The 26,232-nt window shown below is 46.3% G+C and overlaps 1 protein-coding gene across 3 annotated transcripts in view; it reads right to left on the reverse strand.

The window, feature by feature from the left end:
• The window catches only part of NEK10 (NIMA related kinase 10), a 419,159-nt gene that overhangs the window by 309,471 nt on the left and 83,456 nt on the right, over positions 1 to 26,232 (reverse strand). For all 3 annotated transcript variants that reach the window (XR_012230919.1, XM_073568458.1, XM_073568451.1), the window contains exons 8-10: positions 19,957 to 20,035; positions 16,413 to 16,480; positions 2,447 to 2,526 (exon numbers count right to left, since the gene is read on the reverse strand). Coding sequence is in view for 2 of the 3 variants with exons in the window: in XM_073568458.1 (XP_073424559.1) it covers positions 2,447 to 2,526; positions 16,413 to 16,480; positions 19,957 to 20,035 (227 nt within the window). In the remaining variant the exon portion in view is untranslated. The remainder of the gene's footprint in view (positions 1 to 2,446; positions 2,527 to 16,412; positions 16,481 to 19,956; positions 20,036 to 26,232) is intronic.

Raw genomic sequence — 26,232 nt, forward strand, 5'->3', positions numbered from 1 at the left:
TTCTTGTTTAGTCATTTAAATACTTTTTGTCCCTCTTTTATGCAATACACGAGACTTAATTTTTAAGACTTTTTTTAACCCTTTTATACATGAGGGTCTTTATTTTTTTTTTTACATCCTCAGAGGACAACTATATAACATGTAAAATTGCATTCTCCTTTCTGTAAATATTATTTTTATACTGTATATTCGACTTTTTTTCCAACAGGTGTGGGGATAAAAACAGTGATCCGTACTGAAAGTGTCTATTTTTTTGGAGTTTAGCTTTTTTCGTACCTTACTATTTTTTTTCATTTATTTCAACACTGTGCCCCCTAAAAAGTCTGAAAAAACCTTTAGAACGTGTCACGCCCTGACTGGTGGGCATGAGCCAGGGGGTTGTGGCCCCACTGTGCCACAAACCAGGCTACCCTGGAAGGGGCGTGACTAGGACAGCTGCTTTGGTATTCACTGGAGCCTCTGATGGTGAGGTCAGGCTTGTACAGCAGGCAGCTGCCAGGTGCCACTCCAGGGTGGTGTCTGGCTGTGGCTGCTGATCCCACTTGGGGAGATGGTGGCACAGCTGAGACACTGGCAGACAGACACGGCAGAGACACAAGCAGGCAGGTATGGCTGAGACACTGGCAGGCGGGCACAGCTGAGACCCTGGCAGGCGGGCACGGCTGAGACACTGGCAGGTGGGCACAGCTCAGACTCAGGGCAAGCAGGCACGGCTGAGACACAGGGCAGGCAGGCACGGCTGAGACAGAGGGAAGGCAGGCACGGCTGAGACACAGGGCAGACAGGCACGGCTGAGACACAGGGCAGACAGGCACGGCTGAGACACAGGGCAGGCAGGCACGGCTGAGACACAGGGCAGGCAGGCACGGCTGAGACACAGGGCAGGCAGGTACGGCTGAGACACAGGGCAGGCAGGTACGGCTGAGACACAGGGCAAGCAGGCACTGCTGAGGCACAGGGCAGGCAGGCATGACTGAGGCACAGGGCAGGTAGGCATGGCTGAGACACAGCGCAAGCAGGTACAGCTGAGACACAGGGCAAGCAGGCATGGCTGAGGCACAGGGCAGGCAGGTGTGGTGTAAGAAGGAACAGGTAGAGACCTGTTCACACAGCGGGTGCTAGTACTGGTACAGACAGGAAAGAGTGGAGTATGACGGAACAGGTTTTGACACGTTCACACAGGAGGAGCAGGTACGGGTACTGACAGGAAAGAGTAGAGTAAGATGGAACAGGTTTGGACCTGTTCACACAGGAGGAGCAGGGACGGGTACTGACAGGAAAGAGTGGAGTATGACGGAACAGGTTTGGACCTGTTAACACAGGAAGAGAACCGTAAGGCTGCGGAGAATAGTAGAGCAGCAAGAGGTCCTGCAGCAGCAGAACCAGAACCAAGCAGAACCGCAAGGGTACGGAGCACAGGCAGAGCCTGAAGAGTACAGAGCAAGCAGAGTCACAAGAGAGCGGAGCATGAGCAGAGCCGCAAGACTGCGGAGAAGAGTAGTAGAGCAGCAAGAGGTTCTGCAGCAGCAGAATCAGAACCAAGCAGAACCGCAAGTGTACGGAGCACAGGCAGAGACTAAAGAGTACAGAGCAGGCAGAGTAGCAAGAGAGCAGAACACAAGCAGACAGGGAGGACACAAGGAAAGACACAACAGGGAAAGAAGCCAAAGATAGGGAGACAGACAGACAGAGGTAGAACAGAGTTCAGACTAGGTAACAGTGCAAGAAAAGGTACAGGACCAAGGACACAGGGACCAGAGTATAAATAGGTACAAAGCAAGGCAAAAACAAAGACACAGAGACCAGGATATTCAGCCTCGAGGAGGGCAGACAGACAATTACCAAGCAAAGCAAGGAGTAAAGCCTCCAGAGAAGGAACACAGAGCAAGACCTGGCAGCTCAGTAGCAAGACACTAACTGAGTAAACACATTGCACAGGCAAGATCCACTGGGTGGAGCTACCCTAAATACTAGAGGGCTCTTGATAATTGGTCAGGGACACATTAGACAGGTGCACCCTGATTCCATAAGAACCGGAAAGTTCTGGCACCGCCCCCCTATGCACACAGCCAGGAAACATGCACACAGCAGACAGGAGACAAGAGGCACATAACATGGTGCTGGCAGCAGACAGAAATCACAGCATGACCTGGAGCAGTAAGTTGGTGTGCGGGGGATGGGAGGCCATGCAGTGATGCCAGCAGGCTTGTTACAGAAGGTAGTTTAACTTATGTATAAAGTCTATGGGCAGGCAGGAACTGGTTAGGTTCAGCCCTTCACAAAAGCCCCGATCTCTCAAGTGGCCCTTTAGGAAAATTAATTACCATCACATACTAAAGATTATTTCAGGCTGATCAGTAATCTTGCAAAGTCATACATTAGAAAAAAAAAGCTAGCTCCTTTGGGAGCCTCAAGGAGTCAGACTCAATTCATACCAATAACTCACCTCTCCGCCAAACTTGTAAGAGCAAGAAGAGCGCCCAGTAGCACGTTACTGTCTCTTGCAGCGAGAAGTCTCAGAAGGGTCTAAAAGTACAAAAATATCAATTATTGTACACTAGATGGAAGTGGTAATGTCACGATGGAGGCAGGATTTGCAGTGTTGAGAATCTCTCCCCCCCATGTGCTCACCCACTTATTCACTCTCTCTTTCCCCATGTGCTGACATCTCCCATCTGTACTGTCATCTTTGACCTGTCTACCCCATGTGCTATCCCCCTTTTCTGCTTCCTGTGCTGTGTTCTCCCCTCATGTGCTGTCCCGTTTGAGCTGTCTCCCCCCTTTGCTCTGTCTCTCTCACCTCTCTGTCTGACTGTGTACAGAACATACCAAAGCTCCTGTGCTGGGGAGGAAGCAAAATACAATACTGATATTACAGCTGGAGATTGCAGAGGATACATTTTGTGAGGTAAAATACTGTTTAAAAACAGTCAATGAAATATTTTACCTCACAAAATGAATCCTCTGTGATCCCCTGCTGTAATATCAGTATTGTCTTTTGCTTCCTCCCCTGTCCAGGAGATGTGGTATGCTCCGTACATGTTCAGACACAGACAATTTTTAAAATGAACTTTAGTTCGTGGGAAAACCCCTTTAATGTGACCAGCTTCCTCTGCCTGTAGAAACGTCACACATCTGCCACTGGGATCAGCCAAATGATTCACTGCGCCTGCACGGAATTTGCACAGGCGCAGTGCGACGGTGTTCCGCTTGTGGTAACGCGCAAGAGGCTGCATGAGTGAGAGTATGTGAGTGAGTGTGTGTGTGAATGTGAGTGTGGGAGTATGTGAGTGAGTGTGTGAATGTGAGAGTGTGAGTGTGTGAATGTGTGTGTGTGAGTGTGTATGAGTGTGTGAGTGTGCATGAGTGTGTGAGTGACTGTGTGTGTGAGTGTGTATGAGTGTGTGAGTGTGTGTGAGTGTGTGAGTGTATGTGTGTGAGTGTGTGTGTGAGGTGCATACGGCATATAGGAGAGTGTGTGTGTGTGTGTGGTGCGACAATGTTCCGCTGGTGGTACAGCGCAATAGGTTGTGTGAGTGAGTGTGTGTGTGAATGTGAGTGTGTGAGTATGTGAGTGAGTGTGTGAATGTGAGTGTGTGAATGTGTGTGTGTGTGTGTATGAGTGTGAGTGTGCGTGAGTGTGTGTGAGTGTGTGTGAGGTGCGTACGGCATATAGGAGAGTGTGTGTGTGTGTGTGTGTGGTGCGACGATGTTCCGCTGGTGGTACAGCGCAATAGGTTGGTACCAGCAGCAGGCAGCAGTTTCCATATTGAGACACCCATCACTTGGGTGTCCCAATATGGCGGTCAGTGAACTTCCTCCGTTGTGCAGAGATCACCTCTCCATAGTCTTATCATGAATGGCAGAATTATAATGAAAGTTACACCTACAGTATATATAGACACATATATACTGTATATAACACAGGATTACACCGTTTAAAAAAGGCCGTGGTCACAGCTAACTATCCCCATATTGCAACCAGCCAAAAGAAAATACAGTGTTCCAATTCTACTTTAGTTGGCAAATGCCTTATCCAGCTCATGTTCTCCCATGCTGAATTAGGAGACTGAATTTTAACAATTAGGTAGTTAGTAGTAGAAGTGCCCTGTCCTTATCTATTGCTAGAAATCATCTTTAATTAAAATCTATTGCTTGGAAACCTTAAAGGGTTGTCTGGAACCTAAGAATTAATAACCAATCTCTATTATAGGTCATCAATATGAGATTAGTGGGGGATCGACAGCCGGAACACCCCCTGATCAGCTGAAGGCTGCTTCAGGAGTAGCCAGATTTAAGCATTGTATGAGGCGGAACCCTGTGCATTGCTTAGTGGCCGCAGCCGCTGCCAAGTACTGCACTCTTTCGCTTCTATCCAAATGCTAAGTACTGCACTTTATCTCACACTAGCTGAAGAGCCCGGCGCTGCCCAGGCATAGTAACTAACTACGGTTAGATATAACAAATTATAATGATTATATATATATGTATATGTATATGTATATATATATATATATATATATATATAAAGCTGAGTGTAGAGCCCCGCCCACTTCATATAGCCACATTCACTATAATATCCAACATCATCCCGTCAGCCAAAGCTACCGGACAACAACCCCTAATATCCCACATCGTCCCATCAGCCAGAGCCACCGCACTACTACCCCTAATATCCTACATCATCCCGTCAGCCAGAGCCACCGCACTAGTACCCCTAATATCCCACATCATCCCGTCAGCCAGAGCCACCGGACTACTACCCCTAATATTCCACATCATCCAGTCAGCCAGAGCTACCGGACAACTACCACTAATATCCCACATCTTCCCGTCAGCCAGAGCCACCAGACTACTACCTCTAATATCCCACATTGTCCCATCAGCCAGAGCCACCGGACTACTACTCCTAATATCCCACATCGTCCCATCAGCCAGAGCCACTGGACTACTACCCCTAATAACCCACATCATTCCGTCAGCCAGAGCCACCGGACAACTACCCCTAATATCCCACATCATCCTGTCAGCCAGAGTCTCCGGACTACTACCCCTAATATCCCACATCATCCCATCAGCCTGGGGTCAGAACCAGAGCGCTAAGTGGAATGGTCCTAACTTCCATACCGGGGATCCCTTTAAGAGGGGCCTGGTGTCAGAACCAGAGCGCTGAGTGGATTTGCCCTGACTTCCATACCAATAATCCTTTTAATAGAAGCCTGGGGTGAGAATCAGAGTGCTGAGGGATTTACCATAACTTCCATACTGGGGATCCCTTTAAGAGGGGCCTTGGGTCAGAACCAGAGCATTGAGTGGATTTGCCCTAACTTCCATACCGGGGATCCCTTTAAGAGAGCCTGGGATCAGAACCAGAGCGCTGAGTGGATTTGCCCTGACTTGCATACCAATGATCCCTTTAATTGAACCCTGGAGTCAGAATCAGAGCGCTGAGGGATTTGCCCTAACTTCCATGCAGGAGATCCCTTTAAGAGAGCCTGGGGTCAGTACCAGAGCATTTGAAGGCAATTGCCCTGACTTCCATACCAGGGCTCCCTTTAAGAGATCCTGGGGTCAGAACCAGAACGCTGAGTGGATTTGCCCTGACTTGCATACAGGAGATCCCTTTAAGAGAGGCCTGGGGTCAGAACCAAAGCGCTGGATGGATTTGCCCTGACTTCCATACCGGAGATCCCTTGAAGAAAGGCCTGGGGTCAGTACCAAAGCGCAGAGTGGATTTGCCCTAAATTCCATACAAATGATCCCTTTAAGAGAAACTGGGGTCAGAACCATAGAGCTGAGTGGAACGGTCCTAACTTCCATACCGGAGATCCCTTTAAGAGAGGCCTGGGGTCAAAACCAATGCGCTGGATGTATTTGCTCTGACTTCCATACCAATGATTCCTTTAAGAGGGAAGATGTGATTATATGATGGATGATGTGTGATGTGTATATGGGCACAGGAGGGGGGATTCATTTCTGTCATGTGCTCTGTGCTCCTTTCAGGGGGGCAGACAATGGCTGGAAGCTTATGTTCCCAGGGATGCTAGATTTCTCCCACCATGTCAGTGTCTACTGAGGTGTTGTCAAGTAGGAAAACTTGCTCATAGCAACCAATCACAGCTCAGCTTCTTTTAACCAGCTCTGGTGAAATGAGAGATGCTTAGTGATTGGTTGCAAGGAAAACTGTTGCTCAAAGCAACCAATCATAGCTCAGCTTCTTTTGAACAGCTGTTGAAATGAAAGATGCTTCGTGATTGGTTGGCGATACACACACACACACACACACACATTCAGTTTTATATATAGAGAATGGAAGACAAATTGCAGCACCGGGCAGCAGACACTAATCAATGAACAGGGCTGCTGTGTTCTGCCACATAAAAAGCATAGTTCCCGCTGCTGCCAGAGCAGTTTTCAGCTGATCAGTGTGGTGCCAGGTGTTGTTTGGTTGCCCTCCCAGGGCCGTGGGGTATTCGGTACCGGGCCGGTGTCAGCGGGATGTGTCACAGCAGCGGTGACCCGGTCCGTGGCCCTGGGCGCCCAAGTAATGGGGGAATGGAAATGGTAGAATGAAGTTAATGGAATAGTTTGTGACGCCACCTGTGGTGTTCGGCAAGTGAGATGTTAAGCCGACGCTGCATGCAGATCCTCTGGGGCTGGTGGTGTGTTGCAGCCAAGATGGTGAAGCTCCCCACAGGTGAAGCTGTAGCCCCAGGGCAGTGTAGATGTGGAGTTGGAGGAGAGGCACAAGCGGTGTAGAAGCCGGTACCCAAAGGTAGCAGTGTTGGGTGTGTTGGTGCAAGAATCAATGGAGGACACCAGGGCTTGTAGTTCCAAAGCTTTACTCACAGTCTGTAGTACACACAGGTGCCTGCCTCCGTACCGTGTCCTCCGGGTCAGAGGCTCAATCAACCTCCAGATCAGATGGAATGCTCCCTTCCAACGCTCCGCCAACATGTACCTTTCTGAACATCTATTCTTATAGCGCCTTTAAGTGTGAAGTACTCCTAGTACTGAGTTACACTGCAGTGCCTCCTGACTGATGTTCCCAAGAACTCTACTTGTACGGCAGACAGCTGTAGCCTGCTTCAGGGACTCCTTACTCCTGAGTCCCGGGTCACTATCCAAGTTGCTGTTGTGCCACCAAGTTTTAGATGGGAGAAGTGCATTTACAGCCCACTACTCCGCCGATGTCTGCTGCAGGACCATTAGCATCCATACAACCTCAGGGACCGGGCCCTGGCCTTGCGCTTAGAACTTCTAGGCAGGGTTCTCTCCTAACCCACGTCCTCTCTGTTCCCTTTTACTCCTTCGTTCCGTACTAATCTCTCTCTCTTATGGAAGATCAGGTTTCAGTTCAATGTTTATCTCCTTCTTTCCTTTCCCGTGCCAGTAGACCCAGGCCACTGAGGTCTGCTGCAGCATCTCCTTCCTCCATCCCTCTCTCAGGGATCTTCTTTCCTCACTCCTCTCTGAGTGGCTTCCTCTCTCAGACTGACCTGTAATTCTAAACCTCCCAGCTCTTTTATGTATTCTAACTCCACCCGCCTCCCAGCACGTTACGCGTTTCAAGCAGGGAGCCACCAAAGGTGCTCTGCTACACTCCAAGCAGGGGCCGCAATGTGGCTTTGCTGAACTACTCTGTTGTGTGGGGTGCGAGTGTTGGAGCGTGGTCAGGAGCCTCCAACCTACCTGGATGGTGGGGCACCACACCTCAGGAGGATGTGTAGTACCTCTGTGGCGACTGAGCCTCAGGGGCGCCACATACCCCCCCATTAAACACAGCACATCCGCGGGCTGCAAGGCAAACAAAGTTGACAACACAGGAACATACAAAATTTTTGTAATGCTAAACAAACATTTCTTATACTAAACTTCCCAATGTGGGAGGCACTCATTCTTGAACGTTGCAAACAATTCTTAATTAACTATCTAAAATCTTAAGTCAAAAGTGCAATTTTCAATACAATACGTAATTCAAAGTGCTAATGTTGGTTACTCACTATCACTTCAGTATCAACACATTTCTTTCCATCTTTAGTGCACATTTTCTACTTTCTTTTAACTCTGAGTGACAACCGTGGTGTCTGGTTCATCACCTACATCTTCAATTCTTTATTCTTTAATCAAATCTCTCATCTCTCTATCAAAACATTCCTAATTCTATATAAAAGCCATTTCCTAGTTACCAATACTCTCATAAGACACATCATTATCAAATACTTCACATTAAAACTTTCAACAATTCTTGTAAACGCTGGACACTGCTCTCAGTCGGGATCTCTTGCAGTGTCCTTTGATTGGAGTCATACTCCAGATGAGGTAGACCTTATATTCGAAAAGTGTCTATGTAAAACCAAGAGAGGGTACCTAAAGAGGTGCAAACTATTTACAATAGCAGATCTGAACCATTCAGCGTTTATGATCTCTGCAGTTCAATGTGAAAGCTGCCAACAAAACTGGGCAACTCTGGGAAAATAAACTAGGACATGATAACCAAAAATAGGAAACTGGTGCAAAAATAGAAAACATTGGCACAACTGTGCAAATACCCTCCTGGGTAACGAGAGTTATTAACTAATGGTTGTTGTCCCCTCCTGGGGTTCTGGAAGCTGATGATTGGCAACTGCTACCAGGTGAGATGCTTTGGGTATCTTCATCTTGTTGCTGGTTGCTTGCCAAGTGCATATACTCTGCCTCCCACAGGGAGAGATAGGAACTGGTCGGGGTAATTGAAAGGGCCATAGAAATGTCAAATGCTTGCGGAGACGGCAAACCGCTACCACTGACGGCACTTCGGCTGCGGTCGGCGACTCAGCCGGTGTTGACGCTGCTACCTCGGAGTTCGATTCTTCGGTGTCCATCGGGACCTCAGCCAGTGGCACTGCGGTCGGGGATCGCCGGCGGAGGTCAATTGGGCCATCCCTATTCGTGGGTTCCGCTCCCAAAACTAGGGTCAGACCTGGAGCGGTAATCATGCCTGGCGCTCCCAGTCGCGGTTCCGGCCCCAGTACCTGGTGTTGAACGGCGGCAGCCTCAACTCCTGGAGTTGTTGATGGGGTGGACCGCAGTTGAATTCGGGCAGGGGCAAGGCCGGTTTCGGCCAGGGTCGTCGGTGGAGGCCGATGCAACCGCGCCCGGTCCAGACGGGGACACGGTCCCGGCCCTCCGTTCTGCTCCAGAGCCCTCATATATCTCCTCCGGACGGGACTCATCCAATGGCAATATCGGTTGTAAGGTGGTGGCAGACGCTGCAGAGGATGTATCAGCGGTCGCAGCCTCCGCAGGGGCGGCCTGGGGGCGAGTGACTTCTCCTCCCCCCGTTCTTCTGACTTCTTTTCTCTTTCCATCATGGCGTTCTGGCGTTCTTCTTCCTGCCTCGGCCCCTTTCCCGCCACTGACTTTTGCCCCTCCTTCTTGGGGCGGCGTCTTCTTCCAGCGCCTCCATACCAAGCCAGTATACGAACCCCTCGGGGGGTGGGCCATGTTGCTGTCACATACTAATTCAGGCAGGGGAGGCCCAAGACTGTTCGCGGTCTTTTCCTAGGACCTCCCATATCGTCATGCCCTTCTTCACCGCTCCAGCGGCCATTTTTTTATGTTCATTTTACAGTCTATTAAATTGGGTCTTCTGCACATTCTCAAAAGTTTTAAGTCCAACAAATCTTAGGCACACAGAACCCGATGGCATCGGGTCTCATCATCCTGTTCGTGACGCCAAGTTGGGTCGCCCTCCCAGGGCCGTGGGGTACTCGGTACCAGGCTGGTGTCAGCGGGATGTGTCACAGCAGCGGTGACCCGGTCCATGGCCCTGGGCGCCCAATTAATGGGGGAATGGAAATGGTGGAATGTAGTTAATGGAATAGTTCGTGACGCCAGCTGTGGTGTTCGGCAAGTGAGATGTTAAGCCGACGCTGCATGCAGATCCTCTGGGGCTGGTGGTGTGTTGCAGCCAAGATGGTGAAGCTCCCCACAGGTAAAGCTGTAGCCCCAGGCCAGTGTAGATGTGGAGTTGGAGGAGAGGCCCAAGCGGTGTAGAAGCCGGTACCCAAAGGTAGCAGTGTTGGCGCAAGAATCAATGGAGGACACCAGGTCTTGTAGTGCCAAAGCTTTACTCACAGTCTGTAGTACACACAGGTGCCTGCCTCCGTACCGTGTCCTCCGGATCAGAGGCTCAATCAACCTCCAGATCAGATGGAATGCTCCCTTCCAACGCTCCGCCAACATGTACCTTTCTAAACGTCTCCTCTTATAGCGCCTTTAAGTGTGAGGAACTCCTAGTACTGAGTTACACTGGAGTGCCTCCTGACTGATGGTCCCAAGAACTCTACTTGTACGGCAGACAGCTGTAGCCTGCTTCAGGGACTCCTTGCTCCTGAGTCCCGGCTCACTATCCAAGTTGCTGTTGTGCCCCCAAGTCTTAGATGGGAGAAGTGCATTTACAGCCCACTACTCCACCGGTGTCTGCTGCAGGACCATTAGCATCCATACAACCTCGGGGAACGGGCCCCGGCCTTGCGCTTAGAACTTCTAGGCAGGGTTCTCTCCTAACTCACGTCCTCTCTGTTCCCTTTTACTCCTTCGTTCCGTACTAATCTCTCTCTCATGGAAGATCAGGTTTCAGTTCAATGTTTTTCTCCTTCTTTCCTTTCCCGTGCCAGCAGACCCAGGTCACTGAGGTCTGCTGCAGCACCTCCTTCCTCCATCCCTCTCTCAGGGATCTTCTTTCCTCACTCCTCTCTGAGTGGCTTCCTCTCCCAGACTGACCTGTAATTCTAAACCTCCCCACTCTTTTATGTATTCTAACTCCACCCGCCTCCGAGCACGTTTCGTGTTCCAAGCAGGGAGCCACCAAAGGTGCTCTGCTACACTCCAAGCAGCGAGCCGCAATGTGGCTTTGCTGAACTACTCTGTTGTGTAGGGTGCATGGTCTGGAGCCTCCAACCTACCTGGATGGAGGGGCACCACACCTCAGGAGGAGGTGCAGTACCTCTGTGGCGACTGATGTCCTCTATACACAGTATATTTCTGCTCTCCTGTCTCTATGTAACATATGTTGCGATGCAGTAGTAGCAAGTTGGGCATTATTCATCAGTACTGAGCAGTGTACATGTGAATTCAGCTCTGGTATCCCATATAATACTATTACTCACTAGATAGCAGCTGCCCTGTCTGTGTGTCTCACTCACTCTCTTCCTCATTTCTATATAGCTGTCTGGCTACACAGTACAGGCAGCAAGAAACAATGATTATCATTACAATAGTAGAGACAAACAGCGACATTGGGCAATGTTGCCGGTTTGCTTTCTGAGCAGACAATGTTGATATATGCAGCTGTTTGGCTGGACTATGGCAGAGAACTGATAATGAGCATTTCTTCCCGTAAGCGACTGCTGGCTTTGACTGTGTATCCAGACAGCTAGCGCATTTTTCGGACTATAAGAAGCACTTTTCTCCCCAAAACATTTTGGGGGAAAATGGGGGTGCGTCTTATAGTTGGAATACACTTACAAGTAGTGTGGCGGTGGCAGCAGGAGTTGGGCAATTCTGCGGTGGTCCGACACTGCAGGGCGATGATTACACTCTCTTCCCACGCTGGTGCGGCAGTATTCGGCGGTGCGCAATCGTGCAGGGCTTGGCCGACATTTTCTGAAAGCCTGGAACCCCTGCACTTCCATTGCTGTGATGGGTGGCATCCGGGAAAATGGCTGCTGGAAGTGGCGCATGCACAGATTGAGATCTCGGCACCGATATCAATCTGCGCCGACCCAGTGGCCATTTTCTCGGAGGCCTCGCATTGCAGCAGTGGGGATGTGTGAGGCTTCAGGCTTTCACAAAATCTTGACGGAGCCCATGCAGGACTGAGCACTGATGAACCTGCCACACCAGCCTGGGATGGGATTTCCTGGAAGCCACCGCTTCACAGCAATGGATGTGCGGGGGGCTCTGGGCTTTCAGAAAATGTCAGCAGAGCACCCACACCACGAGCACCGCAGAACCTGCTGCACCAGTCTGGGATGGGAGTCATATCATCACTGGACCACTGAACACCCCCTGTGACTACGCTTGACCAGCGTAACTGATCTCCCCCAGTAAGCTGAATTCGGACTGTAAGACGGACCCCCATTTGATGCATTTTTTCCCCCATTTTCCTTCTGAAAATTTGGGGTGCATCTTATGGTCCAGTGCATCTTATAGTTCGAAAAACATGTTATTTAGAATGGGAATGGAATGGGCCAACATACCACCAACAGTGTGTGCTAACCTTGTGAAAACGTACAGAAAACGGATGATCTCTGTCATTGCCAACAAAGGATATATAACAAAATATATAGAAATTAACTTTTGTTAATGACCAAATACTTATTTTCCACCATAACTTGAAAAACAAATCTTGCCAAATCAGACAAGGTGATTTTCTGGATTTGTTTTCTCATTTTGACTCTCATAGTTGTGGTCTACCTATGATGTCAATTACAGGCCTCTCTCATCTTTTTAAGTAGGAGAACTTGCACAAATGGTGGTTGACTAAATACTTTTTTTCCCCCACTGTATATGTGTAGCTCCAGTGTCTACTAAGTGATGTATATGCTTTAGTCCCAGTGACTCTTATATGATGTATACAACGGATGAAAGAAGTATTGAACACGTCACCAATTTTCTTTAGTAAATTTCTAAATGTGCTATTGACATGAAATTCTTACCATATGTCGGTAACAACACATCCAATCCACAAAGGCAAATAAATCAAACCATATATGTCCAAAAATTATGTGTAATATTGATAAATCACACAGGGAAAAAGTATTCAACACGTTTACTGAAATTTAGATAATACTTTGTACAAAAGCATTTGATGGTGATGACAACATAAAGATGCCTCCTGTATGGAGAAACTAGAAGCGATGCTTGTGACTTTTATGAACTCTGAGCTTTAGTTCCTTCCATAAATTTTCTATTGGATTCAAGTATGGGTGATTTCCTGAGCCATTCTAGCAGCTTTATTTATTTTCTCTGAAACCAATTGAGAATTTCCTTGGATGTGTGTTTGGGATCATTGTCTTGCTGAAAAATACATGGCCATTCATCCTTCCTTCAATTATATGAGGTTTGCCAGTGCTATATTCTGAAAAACAGCCCCATACCATGTTCCCACCTCCATACTTCACTGTTGGTATGGTGGTTATGAGGAGGTACTTAGTGCCTTTTGGCCTCCAAACATGGTGTGTATTATGGCATCCAAAGAGTTCAATTTTTGATCTGACCAGGCTATATTCTCCCAATATTTTACAGGCTTGTCTAAATATTTTTGAGCAAACTGTGAACACGCTTGAACATACTTTTTGCTCAGCAATAAAGTCTTGCATAGTGAGCGTGCATACAGGTCATGGAGGTTGAGTGCATTACTGATGATTTATTTTGTTTGAAACAATTGTACCTGCTGATTCCAGGTCTTTCTTTGTCTCTCCACAGGTTGTCCTTGGATCTTGGACAACTCTTCTAATAATTCTTTTCACTCCTCTGTCTGAAATCCTGCAACAACTTGTGTGACACCTTGGTGATGAGACACCTTTTATAGGCCATTAGTTGAACCAGCGGATATTATTTTTCACTAAGTTTCAGGATTGCTTACTAATTACTGATAGATTTCAGCTGGTGTCATGACTTTCCATGGCTTTCTGCACCTGTTTTTCTTCATGTGTTCAATACTTTTTCCCCTGTGTCATTTCTCATTATTACACATAAATTAATTTATGGACATCTTTGTCTTGATTTCTTTGCCTGTGTGGGTGTGGATTGGATGAGTTGTTACTGACATCTGATGAAAATTTCATGTCAATAGCACCTTTAGAAATATATTTATTTAGAAAATTGGCAATGTGTTCAATACTTATTTCACCCCCTTTTTGCTCCAGCCTGTGTCTCCTTTGTGATATACAGTGGGGCAAAAAAGTATTTAGTCAGTCAGCAATAGTGCAAGTTCCACCACTTAAAAAGATGAGAGGCGTCTGTAATTTACATCATAGGTAGACCTCAACTATGGGAGACAAACTGAGAAAAAAAAATCCAGAAAATCACATTGTCTGTTTTTTTTTCATTTTATTTGCATATTATGGTGGAAAATAAGTATTTGGTCAGAAACAAGCAATCAAGATTTCTGGCTCTCACAGACCTGTAACTTCTTCTTTAAGAGTCTCCTCTTTCCTCCACTCATTACCTGTAGTAATGGCACCTGTTTAAACTTGTTATCAGTATAAAAAGACACCTGTGCACACCCTCAAACAGTTTGACTCCAAACTCCACTATGGTGAAGACCAAAGAGCTGTCAAAGGACACCAGAAACAAAATTGTAGCCCTGCACCAGGCTGGGAAGACTGAATCTGCAATAGCCAACCAGCTTGGAGTGACGAAATCAACTGTGGGAGCAATAATTAGAAAATGGAAGACATACAAGACCACTGATAATCTCCCTCGATCTGGTGCTCCACGCAAAATCCCACCCCGTGGGGTCAGAATGATCACAAGAACGGTGAGCAAAAATCCCAGAACCACGCGGGGGGACCTAGTGAATGAACTGCAGAGAGCTGGGACCAATGTAACAAGGCCTACCATAAGTAACACACTACGCCACCATGGACTCAGATCCTGCAGTGCCAGACGTGTCCCACTGCTTAAGCCTGTACATGTCCGGGCCCGTCTGAAGTTTGCTAGAGAGCATTTGGATGATCCAGAGGAGTTTTGGGAGAATGTCCTATGGTCTGATGAAACCAAACTGGAACTGTTTGGTAGAAACACAACTTGTCGTGTTTGGAGGAAAAAGAATACTGAGTTGCATCCATCAAACACCATACCTACTGTAAAGCATGGTGGTGGAAACATCATGCTTTGGGGCTGTTTCTCTGCAAAGGGGCCAGGACGACTGATCCGGGTACATGAAAGAATGAATGGGGCCATGTATCGTGAGATTTTGAGTGAAAACCTCCTTCCATCAGCAAGGGCATTGAAGATGAAACGTGGCTGGGTCTTTCAACATGACAATGATCCAAAGCACACCGCCAGGGCAATGAAGGAGTGGCTTCGTAAGAAGCATTTCAAGGTCCTGGAGTGGCCTAGCCAGTCTCCAGATCTCAACCCTATAGAAAACCTTTGGAGGGAGTTGAAAGTCCGTGTTGCCAAGCGAAAAGCCAAAAACATCACTGCTCTAGAGGAGATCTGCATGGAGGAATGGGCCAACATACCAACAACAGTGTGTGGCAACCTTGTGAAGACTTACAGAAAACGTTTGACCTCTGTCATTGCCAACAAAGGATATATCACAAAGTATTGAGATGAAATTTTGTTTCTGACCAAATACTTATTTTCCACCATAATATGCAAATAAAATGAAAAAAAAACAGACAATGTGATTTTCTGGATTTTTTTTTCTCAGTTTGTCTCCCATAGTTGAGGTCTACCTATGATGTAAATTACAGACGCCTCTCATCTTTTTAAGTGGTGGAACTTGCACTATTGCTGACTGACTAAATACTTTTTTGCCCCACTGTATATGATGCAGCCCTGATATCTCTTATGTGATGAATATGCTCCAGTCCCAGTGTCTCCTATGTCATGTATGTACAGCAGTCTAGGTGTCTCTTATGTGATGTATATACAACAATATCAGTGTCTTTTATGTGATGTACACAACAGTCTCGGTGTCTCCTATGTGATGTATATACAGCAGTGTCAGTGTCTCCTATGTGATGTATGCAGCAGCTTTGGTGTGTCCTATATGATGTGTATACAACAGTTTTAGTGTTTTCTATGTGATGTATATACAGCAGTCTCAGTGTCTTCTATGTGATGTACATACAGCAGTGTCAGTATGTCCTATGTGATGTATAATTCAGTTTCAGTGTCTCCTATGTGATGTATATACAGCAATCTCAGTGTCTCCTATGTGATGTACAGTATACAACAGATCTCACACTGCTTGAGCTCTATAAATGTAACATGAGCAGTGAGGGCTTTTTCACTGCAGTGTAATATACATCTGTGTTTGGTATATCTTACTACTGCAAGTTTACAAAAAACGTATCATTGCAAAGAGTTGACTACACTCCAAACCGAAGCAAATTTGGAAAAGCAATTGAAAGTAGTAATATAATTATTACCACCTAACATCACAGCCGCATCAAAGAGAAGCAGCTCCAGCTATCACATTAGGGGTGAGTTTATTGTTTGTTTGACCAAATATATAGCAGGATCATTTTTAAGTTGATAATTTTGTAAGGCCCCCAAATGATGGTATAAATATATTTTCTGGCCCTTGGCAGAAAAAAGGTTCCCCCCCTTTCGTCTACACAGTATGGATCATATGGATAATATGGATCACCATCATTTCTACATTTGAACGATACATCATCTCTTACTTTGTGTGCTCCACTTTGTATCACCCATTCTCTTTGATCTTTAGCAGCAGCAATTTTTTGAAAGATATCTGTAACACAACAATTCAGCTTTAATTCCAAAATTACCACATAAATGAGTTCAATCCTTATATTAAATTGTGGACAATGGGCCTCATTAATAAAGATGAGCTCAAGCCAATGCATATATTATAGATTACTTGGACAGTCAATGTGTATCTGCAAATAACTTTAACCATTGTATGACCACTCAATACATCATCATCTACAACGTTCCAGGGTTTATATGTTGTCATTTTCACTTGGTCTCAACAATACTGATTGGCTGTGAGACGCTAACAGATAATTCTCCCCTCAAAATTCTATTACATATACTTTTCAGTTAGAAGTCAAGTACTGTGTACAGACCCTCAAAGTCAGCTTTGTACACTATGGTGAAAGGGTTTGAAGTGGTGTTTTCTATCTTATCATTTAAGCAACTTTTACATCAATTTTTCTTTGCTGGAAAACCCCATTTAAAGGGAATCTGTCAGTAGGTTTTTGCTATCTCGTCTAAGAGCAGCATAATGTAGGCAAAGAGATCCCGAATCCAAAGATGTATCACTCAGTTTACTGGGTGCGGACTTTCTGACACAATCAGAGTTTTTAGATTTAGCAATGCAGCAGAGCTGAGGAAGCTAACCCCGCCTACACCAAGCTCTCAGTACACATAACTATAGACAGTGAGCTGCTTATCCTAGAATGGGGCGGAGTCGAACTTGGGCTCACATGCTGCTGTGTCCGGGCAACGATAACCTCCTAGTGCTAAAACACTCATTGCAAGTAAGCAACAGAACAGAGCTTGATAAGACTGGCATTACTGAAATCTGATAATAACTCCTACAGCATGCTCTCTTCAGATTACATAGCAAAGAACTGCTGACAGATTCCGTTTATAGGATAACTAGCTATGAACCCGTTCTACTCCCGGGTGGCGAGCATTTTAATTGGTATATGGTCTCTCATCCTGGTATGTGCTGCCACCATCCTATCCTGGTACGCATGGCACCCCTCAGTCTTATCCTGGTATGCATGGTACCCTCACCCCCCCAATCCTGGTATGCATGGCACCCCATTCTTCATCCTGGTATGCATGGTCCCTCATCCCTCAATCCTGGTATGCATGGTACTCCCTCATCCCTATCCTGGTATGCATTGTCCCCTCACCCCCTATCCTGGTATGCATGGCCCCCTCACCCCCTATCCTGGTATGTATGGTCCCCTCACCCCCTATCCTGATATGCATAGTCCTCTCATCCCCCAATCCTGGTATGCATGGTACCCCTCATCCTCCAATCCTGGTATGCATGGTCCTCTCACCCCCCAATCCTGGTATGCATGGTACTCCCTCATCCCTATCCTAGTATGCATGGTCCCCTCACCCCCTATCCTGGTATGCATGGTACCCCTCATCCCTCAATACTGGTATGCATGGTACTCCCTCATCCCTATCCTGGTATGTATGGTCCCCTCACCCCCTATCCTGGTATGCATAGTACCCCTCATCCCCCAATCCTGGTATGCATGGTACCCCTCATCCCCCAATCGTGGTATGCATGATCCTCTCACCCCCCAATCCTGGTATGCATGGTCCCCTCACCCCCCAATCCTGGTATGCATGGCACCCCATTCTTCATCCTGGTATGCATGGCCCCTCACCCAATCCTGGTATGCATGGTCCTCTCACCTCCCTATCCTGGTATGCATGGTCCTCTGTCCTCTCACCCCCCCTATCCTGGTATGCATGGTCCTCTCACCCCTCCCTATCCTGGTATGCATGGTCCTCTCACCCCCCTATCCTGGTATGCATGGTCCCCTCACCACCTATCCGGGTATACAGTACATGGTCCTCTCACCCCCCAATCCTGGCATGCATGGTACTCCCTCATCCCTATCCTGGTATGCATGGTCCCCTCACCCCCTATCCTGGTATGCATGGTACCCCTTATCCCCAAATGCTGGTATGCATAGTACTCCCTCATCCCTATCCTGGTATGTATGGTCCCCTCACCCCCAATCCTGGTATGCATGGTACCCCTCATCCCCCAATCTTGGTATGCATGGTACCCCTCATCCCCCAATCCTGGTATGCATGGTCCTCTCACCCCCCTATCCTGGTATGCATGGTCGCCTCTCCCCCTATCCTGGTTTGCATGGTACCCTTCATCCCCCAATCCTGGTATGCATGGTCCTCTCACCCCCCCTATCCTGGTATGCATGGTACCCCTCATCCCCCAATACTGGTATGCACGGTCTTTTCATCGCCCAATCCTGGTATGCATGGTACCCCTCATCCCTCAATCCTGGTATGCATGGTCCTTTCACCTCCCCTATCCTGGTATGCATGGTACTCCCTCATCCATATCTGGTATGTATGACCCCCTATCCTGGTATGCATGGTACCCCTCATCCCCAAATCCTGGTATGCATGGTACCCCTCATCCCCTAATCATGATATGCATGGTCCTCTCACCTCCCCTATCCTGGTATGCATGGTCCCCTCACTCCTATTAAAACTACACACATACAAAAAAAAAACATTTATACTCACCCTTCTTTCCTGTGCTCCAGAACTGTCACCATGTTCTGCCGGAGGCCGGGGGAGGAGTCTGGCGCCGGAGTACGCACATGCCCATAGTGCTGTCCGGAGCCATATTGCTGAAGACACACTGCAAGTGTGTCTTCAGTAAAATGGCGCCGGATCGCGCTATGCGCATGCGCGATTCCGGCCGCACACCCGCCCCAGTCTCCGGCCGAAGAGAAGCGCCGCGGCAACACTCCTCCGGCTCAGGTAAGTATGTAAGTATGACGTTGGAGATGGCGGTAAGCAGTGTGTACGGTACCGCCATCTCCGGCGCCATACACACTCCTCACCACTGGCTGCCTCATTCTGTCTGGAGCCAGAATGCGCAGGCTTCGGACAGTGACGCTTACAGCGTTATATTATAGATAAGATTGCTATAGATCCAACAGCTAATCTTTAGAAATAACTCGCAAAGATTTAAAGAGAACCTGTCGCCAGGTCAAAAGTGACCAGTTTTCGGTCTTATTTTATTCATGCTGTTCCCAATTGTTTATTTTTTGCATTATTTACTTGTTTTTTAACCCCTTAAAGACCGCCGATGTAAATTAAAACAGTGTCCAGAGGCACATTCCACTCAGAAGAGGTGCCACGAAGACTGGCTTAGTGTGACCCTGCGCTACCCCAGTCATGATGAATTGACGCTTACAAAGTATTTGACATTTATTTGTAACACTACAGAAACATTTCTAGAGATTTGGACTCTATGGATTCATATCGCATCAGAATTACTATGTGATTTTTTTTATCTTCATAGTGTCAAATACAACATTTTTTTGTTGCTGTAAGAGGCGTTTCCTTCCTCATTTTTACGCCCCTTTATTTTCTTTACCACCCCTCCTGCAGGAAATGTATGCATAAAAACCTGTCACATATATTCATTTATTTTTAAAGAAAATAAAATTCATAGCAAATATTTATACTTACAAGTCATATTGACCAACTTGTCAACATTAAATTCATCTTCACCAGATGAAAGATAAGTATTGCACGTTACCTGCATGCACTAAAATTAAAAATGAGTTATTCCATAAATGTCCAGTAGATGGCAGAATAGCATTAAAAGTCATGCAGTACAGGAAAGAACATAGCCTGACTTTATTTTGCATGATTTGTTATCTAAGGGGTAAAGGTTCTCCTGGTGGAGAGTGACAACAAGCCAAGCCTGGCATGTCAGAGTGAGGAGACTTATAAGCAATGCATGGTCCTCTGGGACATTAAATACACAAATTGTCTCTTCAGAGAGGAAGCCATTGACTGGAAGTAGCAATCCTGAAAGTCAATATTGAATTTTAGGATCACTGCTTCCAATAGGTGGCGCTAGAGTTCTAGTCCTTTTCCACTCTGAAGAGACAATTTGCACATTTTGTATCATGTAAAAGCACCACATAGATTTTTTTAAAATCTGCTTTTAACAAAAATTTCACTCATGCAGGTTTTAAATTGCAACAGGACTACATTCAAAGACATGTAATAATTTTTTTGTCCCTACACCAGGCACTTTTTGAGGCAACTATAGACTAAAGTTAGGCAACAAAAGAATTATTACAATGTAAGGTTCTGTTAACATCATGCTGGAACTACACATAGGAGGTATATGTTTGGAGTATTCTCCGATATACACACCCAACATAAGCCACTGTGAAGTCATACATTGGCATATGTCAGCCATTGGTCAGAATATTACCATATATACTCGAGTGTAAGCCAAGTTTTTCATCACATTTTTTTTGTGCTGAAAACAACACCTTTGGCTTATACTCAAGTGAGAGTCCAGAACATGGAGGGGCAGCAGCGGAGCAGTGGGTCACAGGAGGCGGCTGCTGCGGCTAAAGCATTGGGAGTGGAAAGAAGTGAATGCTAAGGGCTAAGCAACAGCACATGTGAAAAAGACTTGGGTATACTAATAGATCATAAACTGAACATGAGTCAACAGTGTGATGCAGCAGCAAAAAAGGCAAATGCAATTCTAGGATGTATTAACAGAAGTATACAGTCTAGATCACGTGAAGTCATTATTGCCCTCTACTCCTCTTTGGTCAGACCTCATCTGGAATACTGTGTCCAGTTTTAGGCACCACATTTTAAAAAAGACATCAACAAACTGGAGCAAGCTCAGAAAAGAGCGACCAGAATGGTAACCGGTCTGCAAGCCCTGTCTTATGAGGAAAGGTTGCAGGATTTGGGAATGTTTAGCTTGCAAAAGAGAAGACTGAGAGGAGACTTAATATCTGTCTACAAATATCTGAAAGGATGTCACATTATAGAAAGATCATCTTTATTCTCATTTGCACAAGGAAAGACTAGAAGCAATGGGATGAAACTGAATGGGAGAAAAACTTTTTGACAGTGAGGGTGATCAATGAGTGGAACAGGCTGCCACGAGAGGTGGTGAGTTCTCCTTCCATGGAAGTCTTCAAACAGAGGCTGGACAGACAGGGATGATTTAGTGAATCCTGCTTTGAGCAGGGAGTTGGACCAGATGACCCAGGAGGTCCCTTCCATTCTATGATTCATTTCTCTTAAGTAGCGGGCACACATGACCGCACAGCGCCTGCTGCTGACACTGTGCGTGCTACTTAATAGCAATGAATACTCACTGCCCTCCACGCCCATAGTCCCGCCTGGTGTGGAGAGCAGCAAGTATTTCGACAGCTGTGCTCTGCTTGTAAGCAGCACATGACATGCCTGCCATGCACTGCTTACAAGCATAAATCAACTGCTTGCACAGGAACAAGACGCTGCAAGGAAGCACAGGAAGGTAAGTAGGATGGTTTATTTTTCTAATGTTTTTTGATGGGAGCAAAGCATACAAGGATAGGGATAAGCAACCATGCATACAAGGATAGGGATGAGGAGCCATGCAGACCAGGATAGGGATGAGGAGCCATGCATACAAGAATAGGGATGAGGAGCCATGCAGACCAGGATAGGGATGAGGAGCCATGCAGACCAGGATGGAGATGAGAAGCCATGCTTACAAGGATAGGGATGATGAGCCATGCAGACCAGTGCACGTCTTGCCGCATGTATGAAATCCTTGAACAGCCGGTCGAGGGTGCATACTGCTGTGCAAGATGTGAGCACGTTGTGCATTTGGAAGCCCAGATACTGGATCTAAATGTGCAGCTGGCAACACTGAGATCCATAGACAATATGGAAAGGAGTCTTCTGCTCACTGAGCAGACGCTCAATGGGATAGATGAGGGGGGGGATGCTAGGTTGGAGCTGCAGGACAATGAAGCAGCTAGCTGGGTGACAGTTAGAAGGCGGGGTAGAGGGAAGAGCACCAGGGAGGCTAGTCCTGATCTGGCACACCCCAATAAGTTTGCTAAGTTGGCAGAAGAGGGGAGTGTTAGTGCAGGAGTAGCACTGCTGCAGCAAGGCATGTCCTCTGAAAGCCGGAGGAGTGTCTGCTCCAGTAAGGGGGGAAATAGGAGAGCAGGGCAGGCCAGACAGGTTCTGGTAGTGGGAGAATCAATTATTAGGGGAACAGATAGGGCAATCTGTCACAAAGACAGGAATCGTCGAACGGTGTGCTGCCTACCTGGCGCTCGAGTCCGACACATCGCTGATCGGGTTGACAGATTACTGGGAGGGGCTGGAGAGGATCCAGCGGTCATGGTGCACATTGGCACAAATAACAAAGTTAGAGGTAGGTGGAAGGTCCTTAAAGATGATTTCAGGGAATTAGGCTGTAAGCTTAAGGCAAGGACCTCCAAGGTGGTATTTTCGGAAATACTTCCTGTACCACGCCAGAGAGGCAACGGGAGATTAGGGAGGTTAATAAGTGGCTCAGGAATTGGTGTAGGAAGGAGGGGTTTGGGTTCCTGCAGAACTGGGCCGACTTCTCAGTTGGCTACAGGTTCTACGCTAGGGACGGGCTGCACCTCAATGGGGAGGGTGCAGCTGTGCTGGGGGAGAAAATGGCTAGAAGGTTGGAGGAGTGTTTAAACTAAGGACGGGGGGGAGGGTATTCCTTTTATAGGAGGGGAAGACAGTGCAGATAGAGACCTGGGCACAAATAATGACATTGGGGGTGGAGGTGGCATGGGGGGTGGGGTTAGAACAGTTAATAATTTAAGAAAGAATAGAGGTACAGAGAGATACATAAAGTGCATGTATACTAATGCCAGAAGTCTCGCCAACAAAATGGAGGAATTGGAGTTAATGTTGTTGGAACATAATTATGACATGGTGGGGATATCTGAGACATGGCTGGATGAGAGCCATGACTGGGCTGTTAATTTACAGGGCTATAGTCTGTTCAGAAATGACCGTACAAATAAGCGAGGGGGAGGCGTGTGTTTATATGTAAAATCATCCTTAAAACCCATCATTCGTGATAATATATATGAATCTAATGAAAATGTAGAGTCCCTGTGGGTAGAGATAAGGGGAGGGGGGAAAAATAATAAATTACTGATAGGGGTTTGTTATAAATCTCCAAAAATAATGGAAGCTACAGAGAATATCCTCATTAAGCAAATAGATGAAGCAGCGACTCAAGGAGAAGTCATTATTATGGGGGACTTCAACTACCCTGAAATACATTGGGGAACCGAAACCTGCAGTTCCAGCAAGGGTAATAGGTTTCTGACAACGATGAGAGACAATTACCTTTCACAACTGTTTCAGGACCCAACAAGAGGGGGGGCACTGCTAGACCTAATATTAACCAACAGGCCAGACCGCATATCAAATGTAAGGGTTGAGGGTCACTTGGGTAATAGTGATCACAAATTAATAAGTTTTCATGTATTCTTTAATAAGATGTGTAGTAGAGGGGTTACAAGGACACTAAACTTAAGGAAGGCAAATTTCCAACGGATGAGAGATGATCTTGGTGCAATTAACTGGGACGATATCCTGAGACATAAAAATACACAAAGAAAATGGGAGACGTTTATTAGCATCCTAAATAGGACCTGTGCACAATATATACCGTATGGGAATAAACATGCGAGAAATAGGAGGAAACCACTATGGCTAAATAGAGCTGTAAGGGGCGCAATAAGAGATAAAAATAAAGCATTTAGAGAATTAAAGCAAGTAGGTAGTGATGAGGCATTAAATAAATACAGAAGATTAAATAAATTCTGTAAAAAGCAAATCAAGACAGCAAAGATTGAGACAGAGAGACTCATTGCCAGAGAAAGTAAAAATAATCCCAAAATATTCTTTTACTACATAAATAGTAAGAAGCTAAAAAATGATAGTGTTGGTCCCCTTAAAAATAGTCTGGGTGAAATGGTGGATGAGGATGAGGAAAAAGCCAATATGCTAAATGACTTTTTTCAACAGTATTTACACAAGAAAATCCCATGACGGATAACATGATCAGGGATAAAAATTCTCCATTAAATGTCACCTGCTTAACCCAGCAGGAAGTACAGCGGCGTCTACAAATCACTAAAATTGACAAATCCCCGGGCCCGGATGGGATACACCCCCGAGTACTGCAGGAATTAAGCACAGTCATAGATAGACCACTATTTTTAATCTTTAAAGATTCCATAATAACAGGGTCTGTACCACAGGACTGGCGTATAGCAAATGTGGTGCCAATATTCAAAAAGGGGACAAAAACTGAACTTGGAAATTATAGGCCAGTAAGTTTAACCTCAACTGTGGGTAAAATCCTGGAGGGTTTTCTAAGAGATACTATACTGGAGTATCTGGAGAAGAATAACCTTATGACCCAATATCAACATGGGTTTACAAGAGACCGTTCCTGTCAGACTAATCTGATAAGCTTTTATTAAGAGGTAAGTTCCGGACTGGACCAAGGGAATGCAGTGGACGTGGTGTACATGGACTTTTCAAAAGCTTTTGATACGGTGCCACACAAAAGGTTGATACATAAAATGAGAACAATGGGGATAGGGGAAAATATGTGTAGGTGGGTTAAGAGCTGGCTCAGGGATAGGAAACAAAGGGTGGTTATTAATGGAGCACACTCGGACTGGGTCACGGTTAGAAGTGGGGTACCACAGGGGTCAGTTTTGGGCCCGCTTCTTTTTAACATATTTATTAATGACCTTGTAGGGGGCATAGAGAGTAGAATTTCAATATTTGCAGATGACACTAAACTCTGCAGGGTAATTAATACAGAGGAGGACAATTTTATATTACAGGAGGATTTATGTAAACTAGAAGCTTGGGCTGATAAATGGCAAATGAGCTTTAATGGGGATAAATGTAAGGTCATGCACTTGGGTAGAACGAACAAGTTGTATAATTATGTGCTTAATTGTAAAACACTGGGCAAAACAGTCACTGAAAAAGACCTGGGTGTATGGGTGGACGACAAACTCACATTTAGTGGCCAGAGTCAAGCAGCTGCTGCAAAGGCAAATAAAATAATGGGATGCATTAAAAGAGGCATAGATTCTCATGAGGAGAACATAATTTTACCTCTATATAAGTCACTAGTGCGACCACACTTAGAATACTGTGTACAGTTCTGGTCTCCGGTGTATAAGAAAGACATAGCTGAACTGGAGCGGGTGCAGAGAAGAGCGACCAAGGTTATTAGGGAACTAGGGGGTCTGCAATACCAAGACAGGTTATTACACTTGGGGTTATTTAGTTTGGAGAATCGAAGGCTTAGGGGTGATCTTATTACAATGTACACTCACTGGCCACTTTATTAGGTACACCATGCTAGTAAGGGGTTGGACCCCCTTTTGCCTTCAGAACTGCCTCAATTCTTCGTGGCAGAGATTCAACAAGGTGCTGGAAGCATTCCTCAGAGATTTTGGACCATATTGACATGATGGCATCACACAGTTGGCGCAGATTTGTCGGCTGCACATCCCTGATGCGAATCTCCCGTTCCACCACATCCCAAAGATGCTCTATTGGATTGAGATCTGGTGACTGAGGAGGCCATTTGAGTACAGTAAACTCATTGTCATGTTCAAGAAACCAATCTGAGATGATTCGAGCTTTAGGACATGGCGCATTATCCTGCTGAAAGTAGCCATCAGATGTTGGGTACATTGTGGTCATAAAGGGATGGACATGGTCAGCAACAATACTCAGGTAGGCTGTGGCGTTGCAACGATGCTCAATTGGTACCAAGGGGCCCAAAGAGTGCCCAGAAAAAATTCCCCACACCATGACACCACCACCACCAGCCTGAACCGTTGATACAAGGCAGGATGGATCCATGCTTTCATGTTGTTTACGCCAAATTCT

Source organism: Dendrobates tinctorius, unplaced genomic scaffold (assembly GCF_039654945.1).
Source record: "Dendrobates tinctorius isolate UK_male_01 unplaced genomic scaffold, ASM3965494v1 ptg000005l, whole genome shotgun sequence".
Lineage (NCBI taxonomy): Eukaryota > Metazoa > Chordata > Amphibia > Anura > Dendrobatidae > Dendrobates > Dendrobates tinctorius.